This window comes from Poromitra crassiceps (assembly GCF_964638095.1).
Source record: "Poromitra crassiceps genome assembly, chromosome: 1".
Classification (NCBI taxonomy): Eukaryota; Metazoa; Chordata; class Actinopteri; order Beryciformes; family Melamphaidae; genus Poromitra; species Poromitra crassiceps.
The window spans coordinates 39,560,107-39,583,046 of NC_139623.1; the positions used below are offsets into that span (position 1 = coordinate 39,560,107).

A 22,940-nucleotide genomic window follows, 5' to 3' on the forward strand; every position below is an offset into this window, starting at 1 on the left:
AGGTTAAAAAAACAAGGCCAGGTCGAAACCTGGCATAGGGCCGGTGCATGGTATCGTCACCCATGTGGAGTTAGGAACCTAGCAACAATGAGATGATAGCCTATAGCCTATTACTTAGCCTAATGCATAGGCTAAAGTACCTGCTAACGTTCACGTAGCATATTAATTAATTAATCGTTCGGGCAATTGCTTATTATGAGCAAACTATGTATCCACTCCGCGAGTGCATAGAGTTGTGTCTCCACTCCGCGAGTGCATAGAGTTGAGAAGTGTGGAGTTAGGAACCTAGCTTGATAATGCCTTGCTACGCAGCAAACAGGGGAAATGAAAGTGCACTTACCCTTACTGTGGCATGCAAAAACGTTGTGGTGGACGTCGGCACAAATAAACTGCAGCGTCCTCCTTGTAACGAGCTAGCCACAGTATTAGCCACCTGGAGCATGCCCCTAGTTTGCAATGAGCTAGTGTTGACAGATACAGCTGATGGTTTCCAGGTAAAAAGTGGCAACCAGCTTAGAGGTGCATTACCGCCACCTACCGGACTGGAGTGTGGAAAGACCAGCTTAGAGGTGCATTACCGCCACCTACCCGACTGGAAAGTGGAAAGACCAGTTTAGAGGTGCATTACCGTGTGCGGAGTCGTGCATAATGTGTCTGGCGACTGACTCGTTTGTAAGGGCCCTCCCTTACAAACGAGGATCGTCTCTCTCGATTCTATATTTAGAATCGAGAGAGACCATAGCACATTTCACTCAGACCAAAACTTAAAAAACGACATCGAAAAAAGTATTTTATTTAAATACGCATTTTTTTTAACGTTTTGGTCTGAGTGAAATGTAATGCAGTCTCTCCTGTTTCTAAATATATCTGAACCATTTGGTTTGAACAAGTAAAACTATTTTTATAAGCATTTTACGAAATGTCTATGGGGAAATAAATGGCAGATGAAAATCTCTGGTACAGTGCTGAAGAAGGAAGTAGGCGGTCACTTTGCCTTTCTATATGCTTCAGTGCTAAGTCCGTAACATGCAGGGTTAATGTCTAATATCCACTGTATACTCCTGTCCTGCACCAATGCCAGTGCCCACAAGGCACATTATTCTATAGAATTACAATGCGTCTACTTTGATTGTGATATAGTGCATGTACAAGCCACCCACTGCTACAGTATGCCAACGCTGTAATATAAGATAGGAAACATAGGCCAGTGAAAGCATGCACCATTACCAAACCCACGATTGATTTCACAGCCATTATAGTGTTATCTCTTCCTTGCAATGCCCCATGGCCAAGACAGGGATTATTATTCATTTGTGCCATCCTGCTGCGGCACAGAACAAGAGGTCAATCATTCTCTGGCTATACAGAGCTCCATCTTTCATCCCAAAATGATACATCCACAATTTGAATCAAAATGACACCTGTAAAAAAAATAAAAAAATAAAAACAGCTGGTCTGAAAGTACAGTGCATTTACTATAAGTTACGGGTCATCTTAAAACCTGTGTTTGCATGTTTTAAGAATAGACTCATCAGTGGCAAGTGATTCATCAGTGTTTCTTGAGTATAGTATTACATTTATCTTTGCTTTGCGAGAGTATCTAATGCTTAAAATACACTACAAGAGTTTCCCTCAGATTTTACATAGGATTTCCAGTTGGGTCGCTCAGTCTCTCTTTGTTGACTCTAGTCTGCAGTTGTTGTGGGCAGTTGTTATGCCAATTAGCAGCAAAATCTGTTAGTGTATTATGGGTACAGATTTCTAATCGTCAAGTGTAAACTGCCTCTTGACGCCAGTCAGAGCCACAACGATTATATCAAACATGTTTGAATTTCTCGTGTTGAGTCGGGTAGTGTAAACTGGTCCAACTATCTGACTCAACTCAACTCACACGTGCATGTGGAATCCCGTCAATATCCAATGAAAAACTAGGAGGCAAAAAAAAAAAAAAAAAAAAAAAACTACCGGTACTAATGCTACATGTTACTTATTCCTTCTCAAACTACTTCCTACATGGTGCTAGTCTATCAAAATATCTTAGCTGTCATTGATTGTGTTGCATAGTGGTTTTCTGTACTGTTGACAAATTGTGATATTTAGTCGCTTTGGACAAAAGCGTCTGCTAAATGACGTAATGTAATGTAATGTAATGTAATGTAATGTAATGTAATGCAATGAGGCAAAAGCAGTCAAATAGCTAGTCTTTATACAATAGATATTTTTGATACCAAGGCACACGTGAATAATAGAGGGAAGCATCAAAGACGCTAGTATGCCGGTTGCTCACGGTTAAGCCAGAAAGAATAAAACCGAAACTTCCCATTACAAATTTCAAACTAAAAGTATACCATTGCAACCGTTTTGCGTGTGTCCGGAATACCCCAAGTTCCAAAGAGGAAATAAAGAACACATTTGCATAGAAACCTGTTTTAAATTAACGTAATGTTGTGGCTTCGAAAAGTCAATTTTAACCCGTAGTGAGTCATGCAGTAATACATTGGCGCTTTTATTTTGAAACTAAAATTGTCTAGCTTCCGTATGGTTAGTATGGTCATGTCAGTTTGCTGGTTATTTGTGTTGTGGGTTGTAGACACCGGGCCCTATCTTCGTACAGGCGCTATCCCCTATTAGCGCTTGCGCACCTGTTTGCACGTGCCTTAAAGCAGGGAAGATTGCAGTCCGCTGTCTAGGTGTTATGCCGAGTTTTGCACCCCCGCCCAGCATAAAAAAGCATCCCCACCTCACGGGAGCATAATTGTAATGATTTATACAGAAATGTAACTGTTTAAAAGTGATATAATTGTCTGGTAGACGTGACCTCCCTGATTTCTAAGTTAAAACAGCCCCGATATGTATTGATATATATGTTGGGGATGCAATTCTCGGCGGGGATGCGGAAACGTTCACGGCACGTGCTGCAGGTGAAAATTAGAGCCGTGCCAAAATCATCTGCGCCCCAAAATGCTTGAGCAAACGGGATTTGGGCGGTCTTAACTACCAGAATTATTCACGGGTGTGGCCAGGCAATGCTGGGCATTACGTCAATCAAAACCAATCAGATTCCCGTCTCGCAATGGCTGTTTGCGCGAGGCATGTAATATGCTGTAATTCTCGCCATGCGTAATAGAGTGTACTCACTCGTGCGAGGACAGAGAGAGATGGAGAGAGCTTATTGACAGATCGTCTGTGGTGCCAACGACCCTCCGGGTTATGAAGGTAAATAGCCTATGTCCATTGTCCAACAAGTTTTCTCAATTTATTTCCCTCTTTGCGATGTGATACAAGTTTCTCAGTGAGTTATAGTTGATTGCCTCACTGAATTATCTGCTAATACCCAATTTTAGCAGCATACTTTGATGTCCTCGCATGGCAAGGCTGTACGTAATGGCATATCCAAAAGGAATTTTACTTGTTTACTTACAGTGCGCTCTCGCCGCAGCGAGGTATTTACAGTAGCACGTAAGTTAGCACAAAGTAATTGCGCGCTGCTGACGATAGGATAATGCCATCTATCCCCACATTTTAGCGCTGAAACGCCTGCTTTGGCATGTGGCACGCCTATACCCAGTACAATTATCACAGGCATGCACTTGTGCCCGCCCCCAATTTGCATTGCGCACGGCGTTAAACGAGCGCAAAGGCTAAATTAGTGCTTTTGGGAAGATAGGGCCCACCGTCTTCTAACTTGAAAGACATGAGTTTGCTGGGCGGGTAGTGTATTTTGATCTGTGATTCCAGTCATGTAAGTGAGTTTTTCAGTTGTGATAAACAATCTTAATGAAAAAGCCGTGTAGTATAAACTCCCCAGTCTTTTCATAATCAGTTAAGATTTCAAGGTTGTCTAGTGTATCTAGGCTATAACCTCTGTATATGGCTTCCCAGCACGTTTCAATCACAGTCTATGTTAGAAACACAATAATATAATAAAGTAAATCCAGGTTACAGCAGCTGGCTGGCTCACTGTGCCCAGCCCCAGAGCGTTTCCACCCGGGCAGAGAGGCACTTTCCAGCAGGGGAGGGAGAGAGAGCTGCCTCTGGTCAGGAAAGAGCCATGAGCTGCAGCTTAGGGAAATTATGAATAGCGATATAACTGGACTGTGTGGACTGTGAGCCCTCACCAATACAGTAGTTACTACTGCTTAGTTGTAACATTGGCAGTATAGGAACTGGATTCTGCGGTTGCACTTACTGCAGGTCACTTGGGATAAGAGCGCTAACTAAATGCGTGACATATAAATGGAAATGTGATTGCTGGCTCACAGTGATTGCCGGTACTCTGTGAAATCTGATCAATAACAGTACGAAATCATATTATTCTTGAGATTGATCATAATGATCGCTTCATACTGTTGGAGAGAGAAAGGGGGTGTTTAAGCAGAATCTACTTAACAGAGGTGCCAAAGCGGTGGAAGAGAGAGGTAAAGAGCACGACGTAAAACAACTTGCTGAGCTGGTAAAAGCCTGAATAAAGCAAAAAAAAATCAATATGAATGCAATCATCTCGGGAGAATTCTCCAAGCATATTCCACTCTATTCAATTTGTGGTTCAAAAAAGCGGGAACAAAATTTGGTCAGCGGCACAAAAGAGCTGTGCAGAGCAGAGCGATGTTCTTGTCAAGGTGTGTACGTTAAATAAGGCAACGACACAAAGGAGGGAGTAACACAATCACCTTTCCTTAACAATGCAGACTTTCAGCGACTGTGAGACGCTGGTCCTCAAAAGACTTGAGACTCGAGTTGGACTGGAGATTTGGGACTCGTGAACAATCTGTATTTTTTTGGACAGTGCACATTAACATTAAGGCAATGTCTACTACTAATAATGCCAACTAATCAATGCTGATACTGTATGCTAATAAAGGAGTGAGGATAATACTACAGTACATGCGTTGAATTTCTTAGTTTTAGCTATGCAGTGTTCTAGACAGACCGGACGGCATCCAGCAGATGATAGAACCCTCATCCATAAGAGACTTGACGACTTGGACTTGTGAGTAAAAGACTTGAGACTTGACTTGGCCCCTAGCTCAAAGACTTGAGACTTGACTTGGACTCTAGGTCAAAGACTTGAGACTTGGACTCTAGCTTAAAGACTTGGGACTTGACTTTGGACTCTAGCTTAAAGACTTGGGACTTGACTTGGACTCTAGCTCAAAGACTTGGGACTTGACTTGGACTCTAGGTCAAAGACTTGAGACTTGACTTGGACTCTAGCTCAAAGACTTGAGACTTGACTTGGACTTGCAAAAACATGACTTGTGAGCATCTCTGCTGAACCAGGATTGCTGCATGTTGTTCCCAAATCAGCTCATCCAGTTGTCGAGCTCCTCAAAACTTGACAAAAGCTTGTATTTTCAAACAAGTCGGCTGACAGTGGCTTATCCACCAGAGCATTATAACTTCAAACAGCATTCGCATAATGTACCTCTTATCATTTGAATGACAGTGCTATGCTTTTACCCATATATTGTACATTTCCACTCTAAACACACCTGTGCTTCCTGGCTGCTCTGCTTCCCAGACCGCTCGCGGGGGAGGGGCACCGACTGCATCCAAGGGACCCACACACGCACACACACACACGCATGCACGCACGCACACACACACATGCGCGTGCGCGCACACACACACACACACACACGCACACACACACACACACACACACACACACACACACAGAAACTCACCCACACTTGCACACATGCAGAAACACACTCGATTCACCGCCATCAACATTATCCAGAACACCAGATGCGGCACTCAAAAATAACTGCTCCCCCTTGGTGCCTTCTTCTCTGCATCCCAACAGTTAACCTTGAGCATCATCTGATCAATAGCTCGTTTTATTCGTCCCAGCCCACTCCTTCACCTGGTTGTCAAACAGAAAGCAGCGAGACAAACGTCACCCTGCAGGCGGGCGTGCAGCTAGATGCATGCCATGTGACGACGCCAAGCTCAGAGCCAACCTGCAACGTGAAGGGAGTGTAACCGAATAATAACCGCTTCAGCTCCCATTAAAACCACTCATCCGGAGGCTAAATTACTGGTGAGGCGTAATAGACCTGCATGAGCCTCCAAAATGGCCACCTGCTAACCGCATGATTGATCAACTTTCACAGATTTGATCACCATTTTGGATATCAGATCTCGGTTATTCCATTGTATTGATGGAAAGGCCTATTATAAGAGAGTAGGGTAAGAGTGAAATATAAAGGGTTATGAATAAAGAAAAATCCAGCAGAGGGTTGCCATGACGGCCAGCAGTTTTGATGCTGATTCCACGGTCCCATTACTGGAGGACTTGTGATTATTATTGGTCTTAATACGGTGGAACCATGCAGCCGGCGCTCTCAGCTGCCGCTCAGCCTGAACCCCAAAGGCCATTAGGGGAGCTCCAGATGCTATTCTCACGGCTGGTCTGGGCACACGGGCTAGTGTGGAATTATCAGCTTATCTGTAGCTGAACCACTTTGATCCTGAGGGTGATGGCCGCTGTAGAGAGGTGGCAGACTGGATGGGGCGGAGAGAGAGGACAGCAGGTTCATCAGAGTGCTGGAAGTAGGGTGCATTTTAGTTGTCAAAGCCACACGTGACCTATGTGCTCTGTCCCCTAAGGCAAATAAATGGTCTTAAAGGTGCTAATATGCGCCGTTTTAGCAGAAAAGGTGAAAAATGTGTACCTTCTTTTTACAGAAACCGTTCTGATGTATAGAGTAAGCCACGCCCTCTTCCGGGTTCGGCATGGGACTTAAGATATTTCATTCCCCACTCATTTTCCCATAGACATTTCGAAAAATCCTTATAAAGAAGAGTTTTGCCCAACTCTGCTCGGTTAACAGCAGACACCAGCTGATCCAGTTTAAAGTCACTCACGTCTTCATTATTCCAAGGCTAGGCTGCACAAGATACATCCTTCCGTCTCGCCGCTATGTGACAGGTGTCAGGTGTTATGCCTGGTTCAGACTACACGAATTCAGCCCGATATTAGACCGATTTGGTCGTGCGCGACAGATTTTCAGCGTCGGGCTCGAATATGACCGTCGGGGACGACGATCGGCCGTCTTCAGCTCTTATAGTGTGACATAATCAAGACCAGCGTCGGGACCATTCGGGACGTCTAGGACGCCTCACGACGCCCCGACGAAAAGACTGGCATGTCAGTCTTTTGGACATGGTTTCGCCTAGTGTGACACCCCGGAAGACAGGTATCAGGTCCTGGGGAGACCGCTCCCCGCTCGATACAGATTTCACCCGCTCGCACTCACCGCTCCGCTCCGCTCAAAAGAATAAAAGAGATAAAAAGGCCAGGGTGTTTTAATTTGCGTTTAAACGCCTGGGCAATGGGCATTGCTCACTACAAATAACATGAGCTCAGCAGAGTCGGCTGCATGTTCGTTTCTCTTCCTTCTCGTCTCGCAGCAGCTGGCAAGAAGATAGTGGGCGTGCACATGAAGTAGGTTGGAGGCTGGAGCGGACATCACAGTGCATCACAGTAGAGCCTGTCACTCAACCAAATAACGTTAATTATGCAAGGGATATATATAGCACCTGGATTACATACATGTTTCACATAGGGTTGTGTTTGGATTTCAATGTTTTATTTTGCCCAATATTGAAATGTTTTACAATTGCATGTTGTGCTAACATAAACATTATTTCTATCTACCACTTTAGCCTATTTAGGCTGATTTGGTTGCTATTTCTTGTCAATGTAGTGGCCTCAATGCATGCTGGGAGATTTCGTTCACAGGTCCGCCTCCCCGACGACCTGTGAACTCGCTGACGACAGCAGACGACGTGATGACGGTGGCATACGATGCTCTGTCGGTGTTAAGCGAGAATACACTTGTAGTGTGGCCAGTCTCCCGACCAAGACATGTCACGAATTTATGGCAGTATGATGGCCTCGTCTGACATGGTGACATCGTGAACGACAAAAAATATCGTGTAGTCTGATCCTGGCATTAGAGGTTACACTATCCCATGCTTTTTGGTTTTGCCCTTCACTTTCCGGATTCTGGGCCAGGATATTTGACTGGTACTCTAAGGCAGGGGTTCCCAACCTTTTTTGTGCCGCGGACCGGTAGATAGATGGAAAAAAAAGTTGCGGACCGGTTGTCAATTTTAATAATAAAAAAAGATAAAAAAAAATAAAAAAAATAAACATAGGCTATAATATTATAGGCTGTGTGGTAGTTGAAGCATAGTTTCAAGTTGACGTTTATTTATGTTTGTAGTACCGTGGCCCGGTGGTTGGGAACCACTGCTCTAAGGCCTTCTTCAACCAGAGGCAGAATTCACCATCTTCGGCTGCTCAGAATCCTCGCTGTTTCTCCCTATGGCTGTGCAGCAGTCCCTGACACAGGGGATGACTGTCGCCAAGAGACTTATTCTTAGGAGTGGAAGTCCCCCTCTTCACCTTCCTTCCAGCTGTGGCTGACGGACATGATCTCGGTTATACATATGGAGAGACTCCGGTTTCTGAGGATCAATTCACTTAAGAAATTCTCTGAGGTCTGGGATCCGTTTCTGGCCTATTTAGACGAGGTTAGAGGTGACTGATGACTCGCATGGTTGACTTTTAATGGACCCCTTGCGCGGGAGCCCACGCACATTTCCTGCGAGTACATTGACACTTCACGTGGCTGGTATCAGCATGTATGTTGAAATGTTGATATATGTATGTTTTTGTCTTTGTTTGAGCCTGTTGTTTTGTTTTGTTCTGAAAATTGTAAAATAAAATATTGAAAAAAAAAGAAAAAGAAGAGTTTTGCTTGGTCAAGCCAAGCAATTCAGCTACATTCAGAATCAGAAGAGACCATAGAACATTTCACACTGGGGGTAAAAAAAAGTGTGTGTGTGTGTGTGTGTGTGTGTGTGTGTGTGTGTGTGTGTGTGTGTGTGTGTGTGTGTGTGCTGGCATGCGTGCGTGCGTGCGTGCGTGTGTGTGCGTGAATGAAATGTTTTATAAGTTTTGGGCCAAGTGAAATGTTCTATGGTTTCTCTTGATTCAGAATATAGCTGAATCGCTTGGTTTGACCAAGTTAAAATATTTTTAGTGGACCCGTGGGGACCCGCCTGTGAGTTAGGCCCCCCTGGTCTGGAACATGACATAATCACTGAACTTATTAGCCTCAGACAGGAAGGATGACATCACTGATGACATCATCAGTGACATCACTGATGACATCACATCATTAGGTAATTAGGGCAATCAGCTAATTAAAAAATCCGGCTCCGTCAGGTCACCCACACGGGTGCTCTTTACACCCCCTGAAAGGTTCAGCCAGATTGTACATAAAAAGCCATACCCGTGGCCGTCCAAGATTCTGCTCACTCACACACACACACACACACACACACACACACACACACACACACGCACATGGACACTTCTCATTCTTAGTATAGATTTCGAAATGTCTATTCACCTTATGTTCATACCTTACAGTGGGCCAAATTCTTCCGGGTCCTTTTAACACTTCCGGCGGTCACGGCGCAAAATAACAGAGTTGTTTTTGGAGCGGACAGTGAAGGGGGTAAAATAAAGAACGTAGCCTACTACTTTGAGCTGGTACACAGCAAGCAAGCGAGTATCCACTGTTAGCCAGGTCAGATAACGTTATCGTCGACAATGACGAGCACTTTCTTGTAAAACATACCTGGACTCCAACAAAGAAAGCTTCAGATAGTTTTCTCTCCTCAGAGTTGCGCTCGAGCCACTAACGTCAATAAGACCCGCAGATGTTAACGTAATTCCCTGGAATGCGAGACTTAACGAGCCAGTTACATGGCGTTGCATTCTTAGACATTGCCATTTGCTTTTATTTGGTATGTTACATACAATTGGTTAAATTATTAGTTAATTCAGAGTTAGATGATATTGGAGCAGCCAGCCATTTTTATTTTATTTTATTTTTAGCCGGAAGTTTTGATACGGCCACACAACCGGGTCAAATGGACGTGGCTACATAAGGTGAATAGAAAAGTTATCTGCAAAATCCAATTATCTAGCTTTTTTGTACAACAAAGCAGAAAGTGCATGATGGACAGTTTTATAGAATAAGATAGCACAGCCTCAGGGACAAACGACGTTGTCGTGTATCAATTTTCTACACAGGGAAGAGGAGGATGTGGAGGAAAATGGAGGAGATGAACAGGGAGGAGGCGAGCGGTAAGAGACTCACGGAAAGCGGTGTAGAACTCGTGGAGGCTGAGGTGCCCGTCGTTGTTGTAGTCATCGTAACGCAGCAGGTCCTGCATGGTGCACTCCAGCAGGCTGTCCTCCAGGTGCTCCTTCATAGAGATCTAACACACACACACACACACGCACGCACGCACGCACATACACACACACACACACACACACACACACACACGCATGCACGCATGCACACACGCGCATTCACACACACACACACACACACACACACACACACACACACACATTAATGCATGCACACAGGCGCATTCACACACACACACACACACACACACACACACACACACACACACACACACACACACACACACACACAGACAAAACGTGGGGAAAATGTGGGAAAGCTAGGTGATAAAAGCAATTAACATACAGCTACAGAAGTCTCACGTCTTATCATGAACTTTACAGTATCATTTCTCCCTCCCTTCATCTTTCTTTCTTTATTCTACTTATCTACTAAGATAGAAACAAATGATGCACCTCCAACAGAACTTTAAATCTGACCTTTTAAAGGAGCGATATCACAGTATGTAAATTACCCCCCAACAGCTAAGAGCAGCATAATCAGTATACGGGAATAATACAACTCTCACCTGCTAGCACTAAATGGAAGAATTAAAACATCTCCCATATCATAAAACTGTAGGTTCGCTGACATAATATTTAGGTCTATGAATGATTAAAGTAATAATGTACAATATTTTCATATCAATAAATGTAAATTTTGCTAATATTTGTCATGGATATAACACAATAATGATTCAACCCATACCCAATTCAGGAAAGCATTAGTTTTGTTTTGTTTATTTGAACATTAAAGAAACACACACAAAAAAGCAGCAGAGAGAGGGATAGAAATGGAAATTCTATCCCCTCTATGGAAATGATAGAAAGGGAAATAACGTAGTTATATTAAAGTATAATTACAGTATACATAGAAAGTATATTTTGAGTAATTACAATAGTAGTTATTTAGTTACAATCAGTTACAGTAGTTTTGTGCTTTAGTGCTTTTACATTAGCTGTTCTAATCACTCTGGTAGGTTGTTCCTGGGTAGAAGCCTCTTGCGCACATGAAGTGATGTTTTAAGTTTCCAGCAGAAGCAACAGTGATTTGTTTGGAATAAACAGAAGACGTTCTGACAGCAATATTTGACTGAGGAGTGAAGTCTGATGTCTGGCAAGTGCAGTGCAAAAACACCACAGCGACACCCGCTTATCACCAGAGACCGCCAAAAGCACAGCTTAATGTGGATACTTATTGTCCTGCACTCTAGCAGTTCCTCTAAGATCTGCGGACGGGCACTGAGGGGCAAGGGTACATTTTGTCCCCCTGAATATGAGAGAGAGTGGGGGAAAAAAAGAGGAGACTCAGCAGCAAGCAACTCAATCCCCCGCCCACCGGCTACAGAAAATGTCGTTTATTTGCATTCAACAGAATGACCAACACACAGCATCTCAGACGGGATCACTTAAAGGACGGCTTTTCCGTGGGGGATATGAATATATATTAAATCTCACGCCCCTAAGGTTTTCGAATCCGTTGAAATTTTTGAAATTGGAGCTTCACTCCCAGAGATATCAAGCATCTCTCACATATTTTTTGGGCCAGCCAACGCGTTTCGCGTCATCTGGCCCAAGTCCGCCTTGCGGAAGTCGTGCACCTATGAACTACAACTGTTGTGAGCCATGGTCCCGCCTCTAGAGGTCCTCCACGCCCCTTCAGAGGTCTGAAGAAAAACAAAAAGGCAGCCATCTTTTTCACCACCTAGCCTGCTGTAGCTAGGTTAGCTTTCCATAGCTCCTTGCAAAGAGACGATTTTCTCGGGAACGGAAGCACGGACAGACACGTGACTGGCGGCATTGGAAAGCTCGTCAAATTTTACATCTAGTAGTAGGTGGGTTGAAGTAACGAAATCAACGCTGAGCAATGTACCCGTTTTTACACATTTTTACAGAAAATAGTTACAACATCAGATGCGCGTAACTCCTACGAAAATGCCTTAAAATGCATGAAAATTTTTTTATGAAGACATCTCCCGACATATATACTTCAGTTTAAATTTGGTGCAATTTGGAGGCAATTTATTTTCGATTTATTTTCGATTTATTTCTTCTTCTCTCCATATATTATTGTCGAAGCCTTCTTCTTCTTCTTCTTTGAGTTTTATGGCGGTTGGCAAACATATATGTGCATTACCGCCACCTACTGGAGTTTGATATCAGCCAAACGCCTGAGGGGTGGGCATGGAAACGAAGGCCACGCGAGCCCAGTGCATTGTGGGAAATGTAGTATTTCGAGTCCCCGCACCCGCACCTCCCCCCCACCACCCCCCCCCCCCCCCCACACACACACACACAGAGTGGATTTCTGGTGATATCTCAGGCTGTAAACAACCAATTTCAAAAATTTCAACGGATTTGAAAACCTTAGGGGCGTGAGATTTAATATATATTCATATCCCCCACGGAAAAGCCGGCCTTTAACTGCACAACAGACTTACCCATGGTGCCAATATTTCAACTTTGTATTACTGTAGCATGCAGAACAGCACTATTAGTCGACACATAACTTTGCAGATAACTAACATCATGCATATAGAACAAGAAGTAATTTTAACCTCCAAAACACATTGACAAATAATTGACAAAAACATCTACAAACAAACACACTACCCCAGGGCATGCTGGGAACTCCGCCCACTTTCCTCTTCCACAGGTTCAATTTCCCAGAAATCTTTGAGGGGCCTAACTTTTAACACTCTGTTTTACAATTAAATTATCAGGCTAAAGTGTTAGATAGAAATCATATTTATTTTTTAACACAACATGCAATTCTGGAATATTTGAATATTGGACAAAATAAAATGAAATGAAATGTAAACCATAAGAGAAACACACATACAGCGATGGGGGCTATAAATACCCCACGCAAATATAACGGGATAGTGAAGTGGGAAGTTAGAAGAAGCAGCAGCAGCACCCACACCCCCACCCCCACAACAACCCCGGGTACGCACATTACTCACGATGCCACACCCTTACTGCACTCACTAATGCACTTTAGGATGGCTTGAATGTGTTGTCATTGGCTGCTGCTATAATGGTATAGTATAGGCTACGCTTAGTTTGATTTTATTTTTGTGTTGAGATGACAAGTTTTGCACTGTGTTTCAGAGTGATAATAATAAGAATAATAAGTTCAGTGTTTCTGCCTGTGTTGCTGTGTTGTAGTAATTGTAAAACGACCTAAAGGGAGAGCAGGTCACCAAGTGAGTGAGAAAAGGAGAAAATACGGAATAATGACATCACTACAGTATAATCCTTATGTTTAAATATGGCTAAAAATCATCCAAACGTTAAAAAAAAAACGTAAATTATTCTAGCAGTCCCTTCCTGCGGCTGCTTTTGCCCCCCTAATTACAGCGCCACTGCCCCAGCAGCACTCTGCACTGAAGTGACTATGCACTGTACGCTCAGACTGCCACATCGATGCACAGCCCCAGGCTGTCTGCACTGACACTGACTTTGTGAACCAATCAAACGATTGCTTAGATTAGATTAGACATCTTTATTGTCCGCTCGAGTGGAAACTCCTCTTTGGCTTCCCAGACATACAAACTTAAGAACTTCATAGACATACAGTACATACACTTAAAGCAGGACTAAACCCCCCAGATTTCTGGCAAAACGGTATTCTACTTGATTTGAAAACTCTGCAGGCAAGATGGCCGCCTATACTCCCTTGTACACTGGATGAATTCCTAGCCCATAAACTAACATAACTTGGCCAATAAGTATGTAACATACAAAATAAAACAAACAGTAATGTCTTTATTTGATGTAGAATGCAGAGGACATGTAACTGTTTCGTTAAACTCGCATTCCAGCAATATTGTATTTACTGCGCTGCTCTAAAATAACATAACTGCCGCGTGCCTCACAGAGCATGTTCGTCCTGGAACCGACTCGCTTTGCGCCAGAACACAATCGATTTGGGGGTGGAACACCCCAGATTTGGCCAACGCCAACGTCAGTGCCCAGAACTGTCAAATCAAATAATCGACAGAGACGCTATGACCCGCCTCCCAATCTCCTTTTCTTTTTTTTCCATGATAGTGTATCAACATGGCTATATTATAAATATAGCCACATTATAAACAACTAACCAACGCTGATGGGTATGTATGGAAACGGTTTTGCCCCGAAATGGTTAAAAGTTATATCAATTTGGTCATTCAGTGGCGTTTTACTGCCATGTAACATAACTAACTAGCGGCTAATATTAGCCACTGTAGGCAATTACCCATGATGCATTGCGCTCTTAAAGGACTCACGCTCAAAACGGGTCCATTGGAGTGAATGGAAATGTTGCAACTCCTGGCGTGAACTACAGTAATAATCACATGGATTTTTTTTTCTTCACATGAGTGGGGAAGGTGGGAGTTGGCCGTGATGTAGGATGCAACCACATTTTGGACAATTTGGACAAAAAAAGCAGGTTTGAACCCACTTATGCTGTTGAAAATGATAAAGATTGTACAATATTATAAATTTGGTCTCAGATGTGGAAATTTTGACAAGAATTCTTCACAGACCACCCCAAAAGCCATATATATATTGGTTAAAAGCTGAAAAAAAGTGTTTTGGGGTTTAGTCCTGCTTTAAAAACGTCCTCTGTCATGGGTTAGAATTAGGGATGCACCAATATAAAAACATTATTTATAAATTATTAAATTATAAACTAAACAAAACTAAACTAAACAAAAACGCACATTCTTTTTTTATCTGGTATTTCTTTTAATATTTTGGTCCGAGTGAAATGTTCTGGTCTCTCCTGTTTCTAAATATCGCCGAATCGTTTGGTTTGAAGTAGGGCTGTCAGCGTTAAGGCGTTAATCGCGCGTTAACTATCGTTCCTATTAACGCCACTAATTTTTTTAACGCGCGATTAACGCATGCACGTTCTGTGATGTTTGCGCCTTGGTCCGCGCCGTAGTTTTGGAAATCAGGAAGCATTAACGTTGATATCAAGCACAAACAAAGCTCCGTGAGCAGAAAAGGAGGAATAAAATGGGTATATTGGCAAGTTCAGCTTCAAATTGAGAAAGATGTCCTGCATTTTGGGTGAGAGAGAGAGAGGGGGAGCGCGTCAGCTCTCCCCGTCTGTCTCGTCTCACCGTGGCAGAGAGAGTGAGAGACAGACAGACGGAGAAAGGGGGGGGGGGGGAGACAGAGAGGGAGAGAGAGAGGCAGAGAAAGCGAGCGAGCGAGACAGACAGGCAGTGAGAGAGGGACCGACGGAGAACGGGAACGCGAGAGAGAGAGATACCGAGAGAGAAAGAGAGAGGGGGGAGAGAGCATGCATGCAGCTTCTCCTGTCTGTGGCTCGAGAGATGTAGAGGATAGCACCAATTAACTTCACACAGTGCAGCCTGAGAGATGTGTATTCCCAGTAACTAGTAGCAATAATAACAATATTACCAATGGCCAAATACTTACCCATACTAAAGATAGCTACCCATATTAATACAACAGTGCATCTTTGCACAAAGCTCTCAGGTTTAAGGTAGCCTACCTCGGTTTAAGGTAGATTTAGAACAGATAAAAAAAATGTGATTAATTTGCGATTAATCGTGAGTTAACTATTGAAATCATGCGATTAATCGCGATTAAATATTTTAATCGATTGACAGCCCTAGTTTGAAGTCAAGGTACTATTTTTATAAGCATTTTATATAATGTCTATGGGAAAATAAATGCCGGATGAAAATCTCTTGGTACGCTGAAGTAGGAAGTGACGTCGACTTTGTCTGTCCATTTCAAAAACATTTGGAAAAGCCCATAAATCATAGATTTTATTCAATTCTGAATCGGGAGTTCAGTCAATGAAGAGCCTCAGAGGCAGAGAGCAGGTCAATATTGGACTTTACTCACGTATGCTGAAGATTTTGTATACTGAAATACTACTGTAACAAAACTTGATTTTCTTGATAGTTAATGACATCACATGCAGTGTCCTTGCTATCACTGACCAGATCAGTACAACTTATGCATGTACAGTACAGCTTGTGTGGATAGCTGTCTGCACTTAACCTGCCGCTCCTTATGGTTTGTTGCACAGAACCCTCTAGGACGTTGTCTTTTGAAACTGTTTGGTAAAAAGGGCAGGCGCTTTCAAAAAATACCTGGCAGGTGATTGGATAAGCCATCTGTCTATCACAGGCTATCACTGTCGTCACACCTAAATCCTGCCCGTAGCTGCCTCTGGAGGCTGATTGGTCCGGCTAACTGCTTAGACGGAGTTAAACCAACAGCTTGGAGCACGGCAGGATGGATTTCTCACAAAATTGTGATGTTGCAAATCCAGCTGTCTCACAAGGTTAGTCTGTACTGTGATTTAAGGCTGAGTAAGTTTTTGGACTGCATGTGAGAAACCCCTGAGAGAGAGAAAACAAAATATATAAAACTATTAAGCTAAGTATAGGAGATAACTTGCATGTTAATATGAATTCCTTCAGCCATCATTCCAGAAGTGAAAATGTAGCCCGACTCTCTTTCATCTTCTCCAATTCATTCTCCACAGAGCGAGACATGTGACATGACAGATGAAGGAATGTGACACTAGGGGTGCTCCAAAAAAAATGTGATGAAACGGAAACCGGTATGCAAATCGGTATGCATCGATATGCATGAAGCATAACGTTAGCTGTGCCTGCAGCTAGCCAATCTGCTCCCACAATTGAGCCCCTCCGTGTCCGCTGCGATAGCCCCTCATGACTAGTTGTGGAGTTGTTAATTTTCTCAACTGGAAGCGCTGGGAGCCGGTGACAAATACACGCGGAACGCTGTGAAAAAGCTGTGTTTTCAGTGCAGAGCAAACGCAGCAGAGAGCCACCAGAGCCACCAGAGCCACACCCACGGAGGAGGGGTTTGCAGTAGAGGAGGGTGGGGCACGCAGGGCAGCATACAACACCGACCCAGACAGACCCAGACAGCAGGCTCGATGGACAGATTGGCAAGCTAGAATATCTGATGCCCACCAGCAGTAAATCAAGACCAGTAGGGTCTGCGCACGCAGGGGCCAGCGCTGCTGGTTGCAGCTAAAAAATATTATTTTGCCAAACAAAATTCCTTTGTTTTCGCTGTTTTATTGAAGGAAATTATTTTTGAGGTGTCACTACATCAGAAAATATTAGCTTCAGAGTCAGTGATGTGCTTGAAATGCTTCATTTCACAAAAGGCTGATTATCTCAGCTTCTAGTTTGAAACGTCTGTTTTTGCTGAAAACAACCTATCTTCTCCGGCTGATAACTAAAGAACGGAAAATGATATCAATAAACTTTTTTTTGCTGATGATACAATAGAGTCTCATCATTCTTTGGGCATGTTCGGTGTTTACATAGTAATATCACACAATATTCTGTGGGCCTCGAGAAATCACTGAAAACGCTCTGAAAGGGCTGGCACTGGGAGCATCCGTCTTCCAAAAGTGGCTGGCACTCAATGAGTTAATAAGTGATTATCTGGTTGCAAAAATAGCAAAGTATAGGAGACATCAGATCACGGTACCATGCAAAAGCTTTACAATCAAATGATGATGTTTTTCTGCAAATTGCATCATTGGGAGGTTGATATTGGTGCTCAATATTAGGGGTGGGCAATATATCGATCAATCAATATTGTGATATGAGACTAGATATGGTCTTAGATGCTGGATATGGTGATATGGCATATGTTGTCTTTTCCTGGTTTTAAAGGCTGCAGTGTAGGCTAATGACATTTTAAAGTAGAATGTTATAACTCACTCACATTTTCATGTCTACACATGTAGACTTTACAAAATGTTTGGACATGGAAATTTGTTTTGAAGTCATGGAAATCCATTGTGAAAATGTGTATGAACCCTGTGAGAAATACTTAAGAGAAATACTTTACTTGTTTTATTAAAGTTCAGCATGGTCACTGACTGTGAATTGAGAAATACTGTAAGTTGAAAGCTCACTATCACTGTAATACTTGGGAAGTTGAATTTAATGTTCAGTATTAATAAATGTGACCTTTTTTGTCTTAGATTTGCCCTTGTGTGTTATTGCAATATAAAACTACATAATGTTATACACTTTATTCTGCTATAAGATAAGATAAGATGAGATAAGATAAGATAAGATATTACTTTATTGTCAGACAGAGTCCGAAATTTGTCTTGCAACCTCAGACACTTGTTTCTCATCGATACATACAACAGTGCAAAATGACAACCAACACCATCCTCAAAGTGCATAGTAGACAAAACAAAAACAATAACAAAAGACAAGAATAAGGAAAGTGGCTGCAGCGCTTCCTTAATCTCTATCTAGAGCCTCTAGCCTGATTCAACAGCTTGACAGCCTGGGGCACAAATTAGTTCCTCAGTCTGTTTAAGCGAGCCCGTGGGACTCTGAATCTTCTATTTGAAGGCAACAGCTCAAATTCATTAAAAAGAATGTGCGTTGGGTCAGATATTATCCTACGTGCTAGAGACAAGATTCTATGTCTGTGGGCTTCCTGAAAGCTGGTTTCCAGTGTTTGTCCTACAATTTTAGAGCAAATACGGACTAACCTGCCCAGTCTAGCTTTAAGCTGCACAGACAGACAGCTATACCAAGCACTACTCCCATACAGCATTACACTCTGCACAATTGATTGAAAGAAAAGCAGCAAAATATTTTTGTTCGCTCCAAAGGACCTGAGCCTTCTTAAAAAATAAATACGTTGTTGCACCTTCTTACAGATGTAATCAATATTTGCACTCCAGGACAGAGCAGTGTCCATTTGGATGCCGAGATATTTGTACGCAGAGACCTGTTCAATTTGTACGTTTTGGATGCTGACTGGAGGAGGATACTCGCTCTCCTTTGCACCGAAAATAATTTCTGCTATATTCGGCTTAGCACACAGTGGACTGCAGTAGATCATTAAATGTCTCTTTGTAGAGAATGGATTGTAGATTCTTGAATCGAAAATCGATGGAATTGAGAATCGAATCTGAATCGGACCGGATCGTTGCTTAGCCAGATTGGAGCACCCATATGTGACACACCCTTTTCTCTTGTTTCTGCTTACAGGAGACAGTGTTCACTGATACAGACTGATCTGTCCATATGAATGACACATTCCAAAGCTGAAGTACAGTGACTTTCCTCTCTAAGGCCATATGTGGAAAAAAAGATAGACCCCAAACTGGAGATGGTCCACATGAACTCATTGGCTGCCATTGACGTCTAAAGATGTCAATTCAAATAGTAACGTAGGCTGCCATTGACGTCTAAAGACGTCAATTGCGTTTTTTGACGGTGGGACGTGGATCAAAGCCTGATGCATCTCCTGTAAAAATATGGGGGATTTTGAAGGTGTATAAGCTATTTTACGGACCCATTAGGTGGCGACAGTGCTCTACGGATTAGAGAAAGATGAGAAAAAAGAGTAGAAGAAGCCATGGGGAAACGGAAACCGATGCATGCTGTAACGTTAGCTGTGAACAGCAGCCAATCTGCTCCCACAATTGAGCCTTTCTGTCTCTGTTGCGATAGTTTCTCCATATGATTAGTTGTAAGAAAAGGAGCACCCGACATCAGCGTCTTTCTGAAAAGTTAAATTATTCTCAGCTGGGAGCGCTGGGAGCTGGCACACAAAAACGGCGGAGCGCTCTGAAAATAGACGCTGGGTGCAGCGCACTTTGAAACGTGCAGCAGAAAGTTCAGAGCAAACGTGCAGCAGAGAGCCACCAGAGACACTCCCACGGAGGAGGAGTTTGCAGTTGAGGGGGGTGGGGCACGCAGGGCACCATACAACACCGACCCAGACAGCAGGCTCGATGGACAGATTGGCAAACACAAGCTGGAATACCTGATGCCCACCAGCAGTAAATCAAGACAAGCAAAAAGGTGTAGGGTCTGCGCACGCAGGGGCCAGCGCTGCTGGTTGCAGCTAAAAAATATTATTTTGCCATCAAAATTCCTTTGTTTTTGATGTTTTATTGAAGGAAATTACTGTTCAGATATTTGAGGTGTCACTACATCAGAAAATATTAGCTTCAGAGTCAGTGATGTGCTTGAAATGCTTCATTTCACAAAAGGCTAATTATTTCCAGTTCTAGTTTGAAACATCTGTTTCTGGTGAAACCAACCTATCTAATACTGCTGATAACTAAAGAACGGAAAATGATACAAATAAACTTTTTTTTTCTGATGATACAAGAGAGTCTCATCGTTTTTGGGCGTGTTCGGTGTTCAGTAATATCACACAATATTCTGTGGGTCTTGAGAAATCACTGAAAACGCTCTGAAAGGGCTGGCACTGGGAGCGTCCGTTTTCCAGAAATGGCTGGCAGCCAATGAGTTAATGATATTTAAGAATATTTTCATCATGAAATTCATCTTTGAGTTCCTTTGATCTTTAAAGCATTATTTCGCTGAAGCAGAATTTATGAATTCCTACAGGATAAGAATGTATTTTCTAAAGTTTTCCTGGCAACGTATGAAAATTAATAATTGCCGGCCATGATTGATCAAAATCTTCAATCACATCTCTTCTAGAGAGCGCTGAGCCACCAGGGAGAAGGATTTTTATTATGTATTTCTCTTTATTGCTCCTTGAACTGTGCCAAAAAGTACAAAATCTTTCCAATTTTAAGTGGGCATTTGAAACTTCAGTGACATGACAAAAGATGAAATACTGTAGCATTTTGTTCTCCCTCTCATAAACTGAAAGATCTAAAACACCATTCAAAATGTTATGGAATAATACAACTATAATCCATTAGTTCATTTATTTCATTCGTTCATTTCGTCGTGATCATGCCATGGGTTGGGATGGGTCTAATTAACATCCATCTCTGACGCCCATTTCCTGATACCAGATGATGCCCGCGATAATCTAATTCGCTCACACCAACCCCCTTTACATCCAATCATATAAACCCTTCTCACGGGGAACATTTTGTGTCAAAAAGGCAGGGTAAACAAAACAAAACACTAATGAGGCTTTCAAACTTCCATGATTGGAATTTGGAAACCCTCATTAGTGTTTTGCTTGCACCTGTGTTTATTCTGCCGTTTAGACACAAAATGGCCCCTGTGAAAAGGGTCTATTCCCTATCAGACCTCGATCAGATAACCTCTGTAAATACTTGTCATTGTTTGTTTTAGCCATGCTGCATAGGTGGGGTTTAATATTTATTTACTACGTACAATGTAAAGAGATTCTTTCTCATATCTCCAAATATGCACTCTACTTAAGTGTTGACAGTAGCTCCAATAACCCCAACATTGTTTATATTGTATTGTTGCTTTTATTGTTTTTACTTTTGTTATTCTTATTGTTTTCCCTGCTGAATCCTATTACTTTTACTGCAGCAACAACTATGAGACTTTCAGTTTATCTTTGTTCCAAGGAAAAACAAAGATTTATCTGGTGCGGCTGTGGCTCAGGAGGTAGGGTGGGTTGTCCCCTAATCGCTTTGGATGAAAGAGGTTGGTGGTTCGATCCCCGGCTCCTCCAGTCTACGTGTCGAAGTGTCCTCCTTGGGCAAGATACTGACCCCCAAATTGCTCCCGATGGTTGCGCCAGCACCCCGCGTGATAGCTTGCCGACATTGGTGTGAGAATGGGTGAATGTAGGCATTCCGTCCTCAACTGTATCTTGTTCATCCATCCACCCATCATCCATCCATCCATCCACCCATCCATCCACCAGTCACCAAGCCATCCAACCTTGATACCCACCTTCTTCAGCTCGTCGCTGACCAGCCGGCCGTCCTGGTTCACGTCTAGGTATTTGAACATGGTGTCCACCAGTGCTCTCTTCTGCTCCATGTCTCTCTGCTGGGTCTGCTCTCTGCTGCTCACCACCGCAGGCTGCATGTCCAGCAGCAGGCTCTTCAGACGGTTGTACTCTGACATGGTGCATGCATCGCCTGGAACAGCACCCACACACAGACACACACACACACACCCACACACGCAGGCATACACACGCACACACACACACACACACACACACACACACACACACACACACACACACACACACACACACACAAGAAAGGACGTTCAATTAACCTCAAGCTGAATCCTTGCATTTTAGAGAGAGAGAGAGGGAGAGAGGCCAGGAGCAAGTGTGTGAGTATGTGTGTGTTTATTCATTTAAAACTGTAGGTTTTTGTTTTCATGTTTACATAATTTGTCTGACAGCTCTTCGGTGCAAGGGGTGCAATTAATTACGCGTAATCCTCGAATCCACATGAAAACAGGCCTGTGTCCATCTAGCGTCTTTTCATCAGCTCCGGCGTCTTCTTTCAGTTGTTTCCAATGAGGAGCGAGCGTATGTGGGCGCACACGGACGTCTAGAGTAAGTGCGCTGTGACCAGCGTCTATTTTCACAGCACTCCGGCGTTTTTGTGCGCCCGACTCCCAGCGCTTCCAGCTGAAAATATTTTAACTTTTCAGAAAGACGCTGGTGTCGGGTGCTCCTTTTCTGGCAACTAATCAAATGGAAAAACTATCGCAACAGAGACAGAAAGGCTCAATTGTGGGAGCAGATTGGCTAGACACTTGGTCAGTAGCGGAGCGTACACCGGGGCAGAGGGTGCGCCCGCCCCGGGGCCCACTCGTCAGGGGTACCCCATCAAAAAAAAAAAATATATATATATATATATATATATATATATATATATTAG

General features: G+C 43.1%; 1 protein-coding gene across 1 annotated transcript in view; it reads right to left on the bottom strand.

Moving 5' to 3' along the window:
* fstl4 (follistatin-like 4) overlaps positions 1-22,940 on the bottom strand; it is a gene marked incomplete at both ends in the record, with an annotated part of 526,243 nt that overhangs the window by 151,662 nt on the left and 351,641 nt on the right. The window contains 2 exon segments of the mRNA XM_083649857.1: positions 10,188-10,308; positions 21,988-22,178. Coding sequence (XP_083505983.1) covers positions 10,188-10,308; positions 21,988-22,178 — 312 coding nt within the window.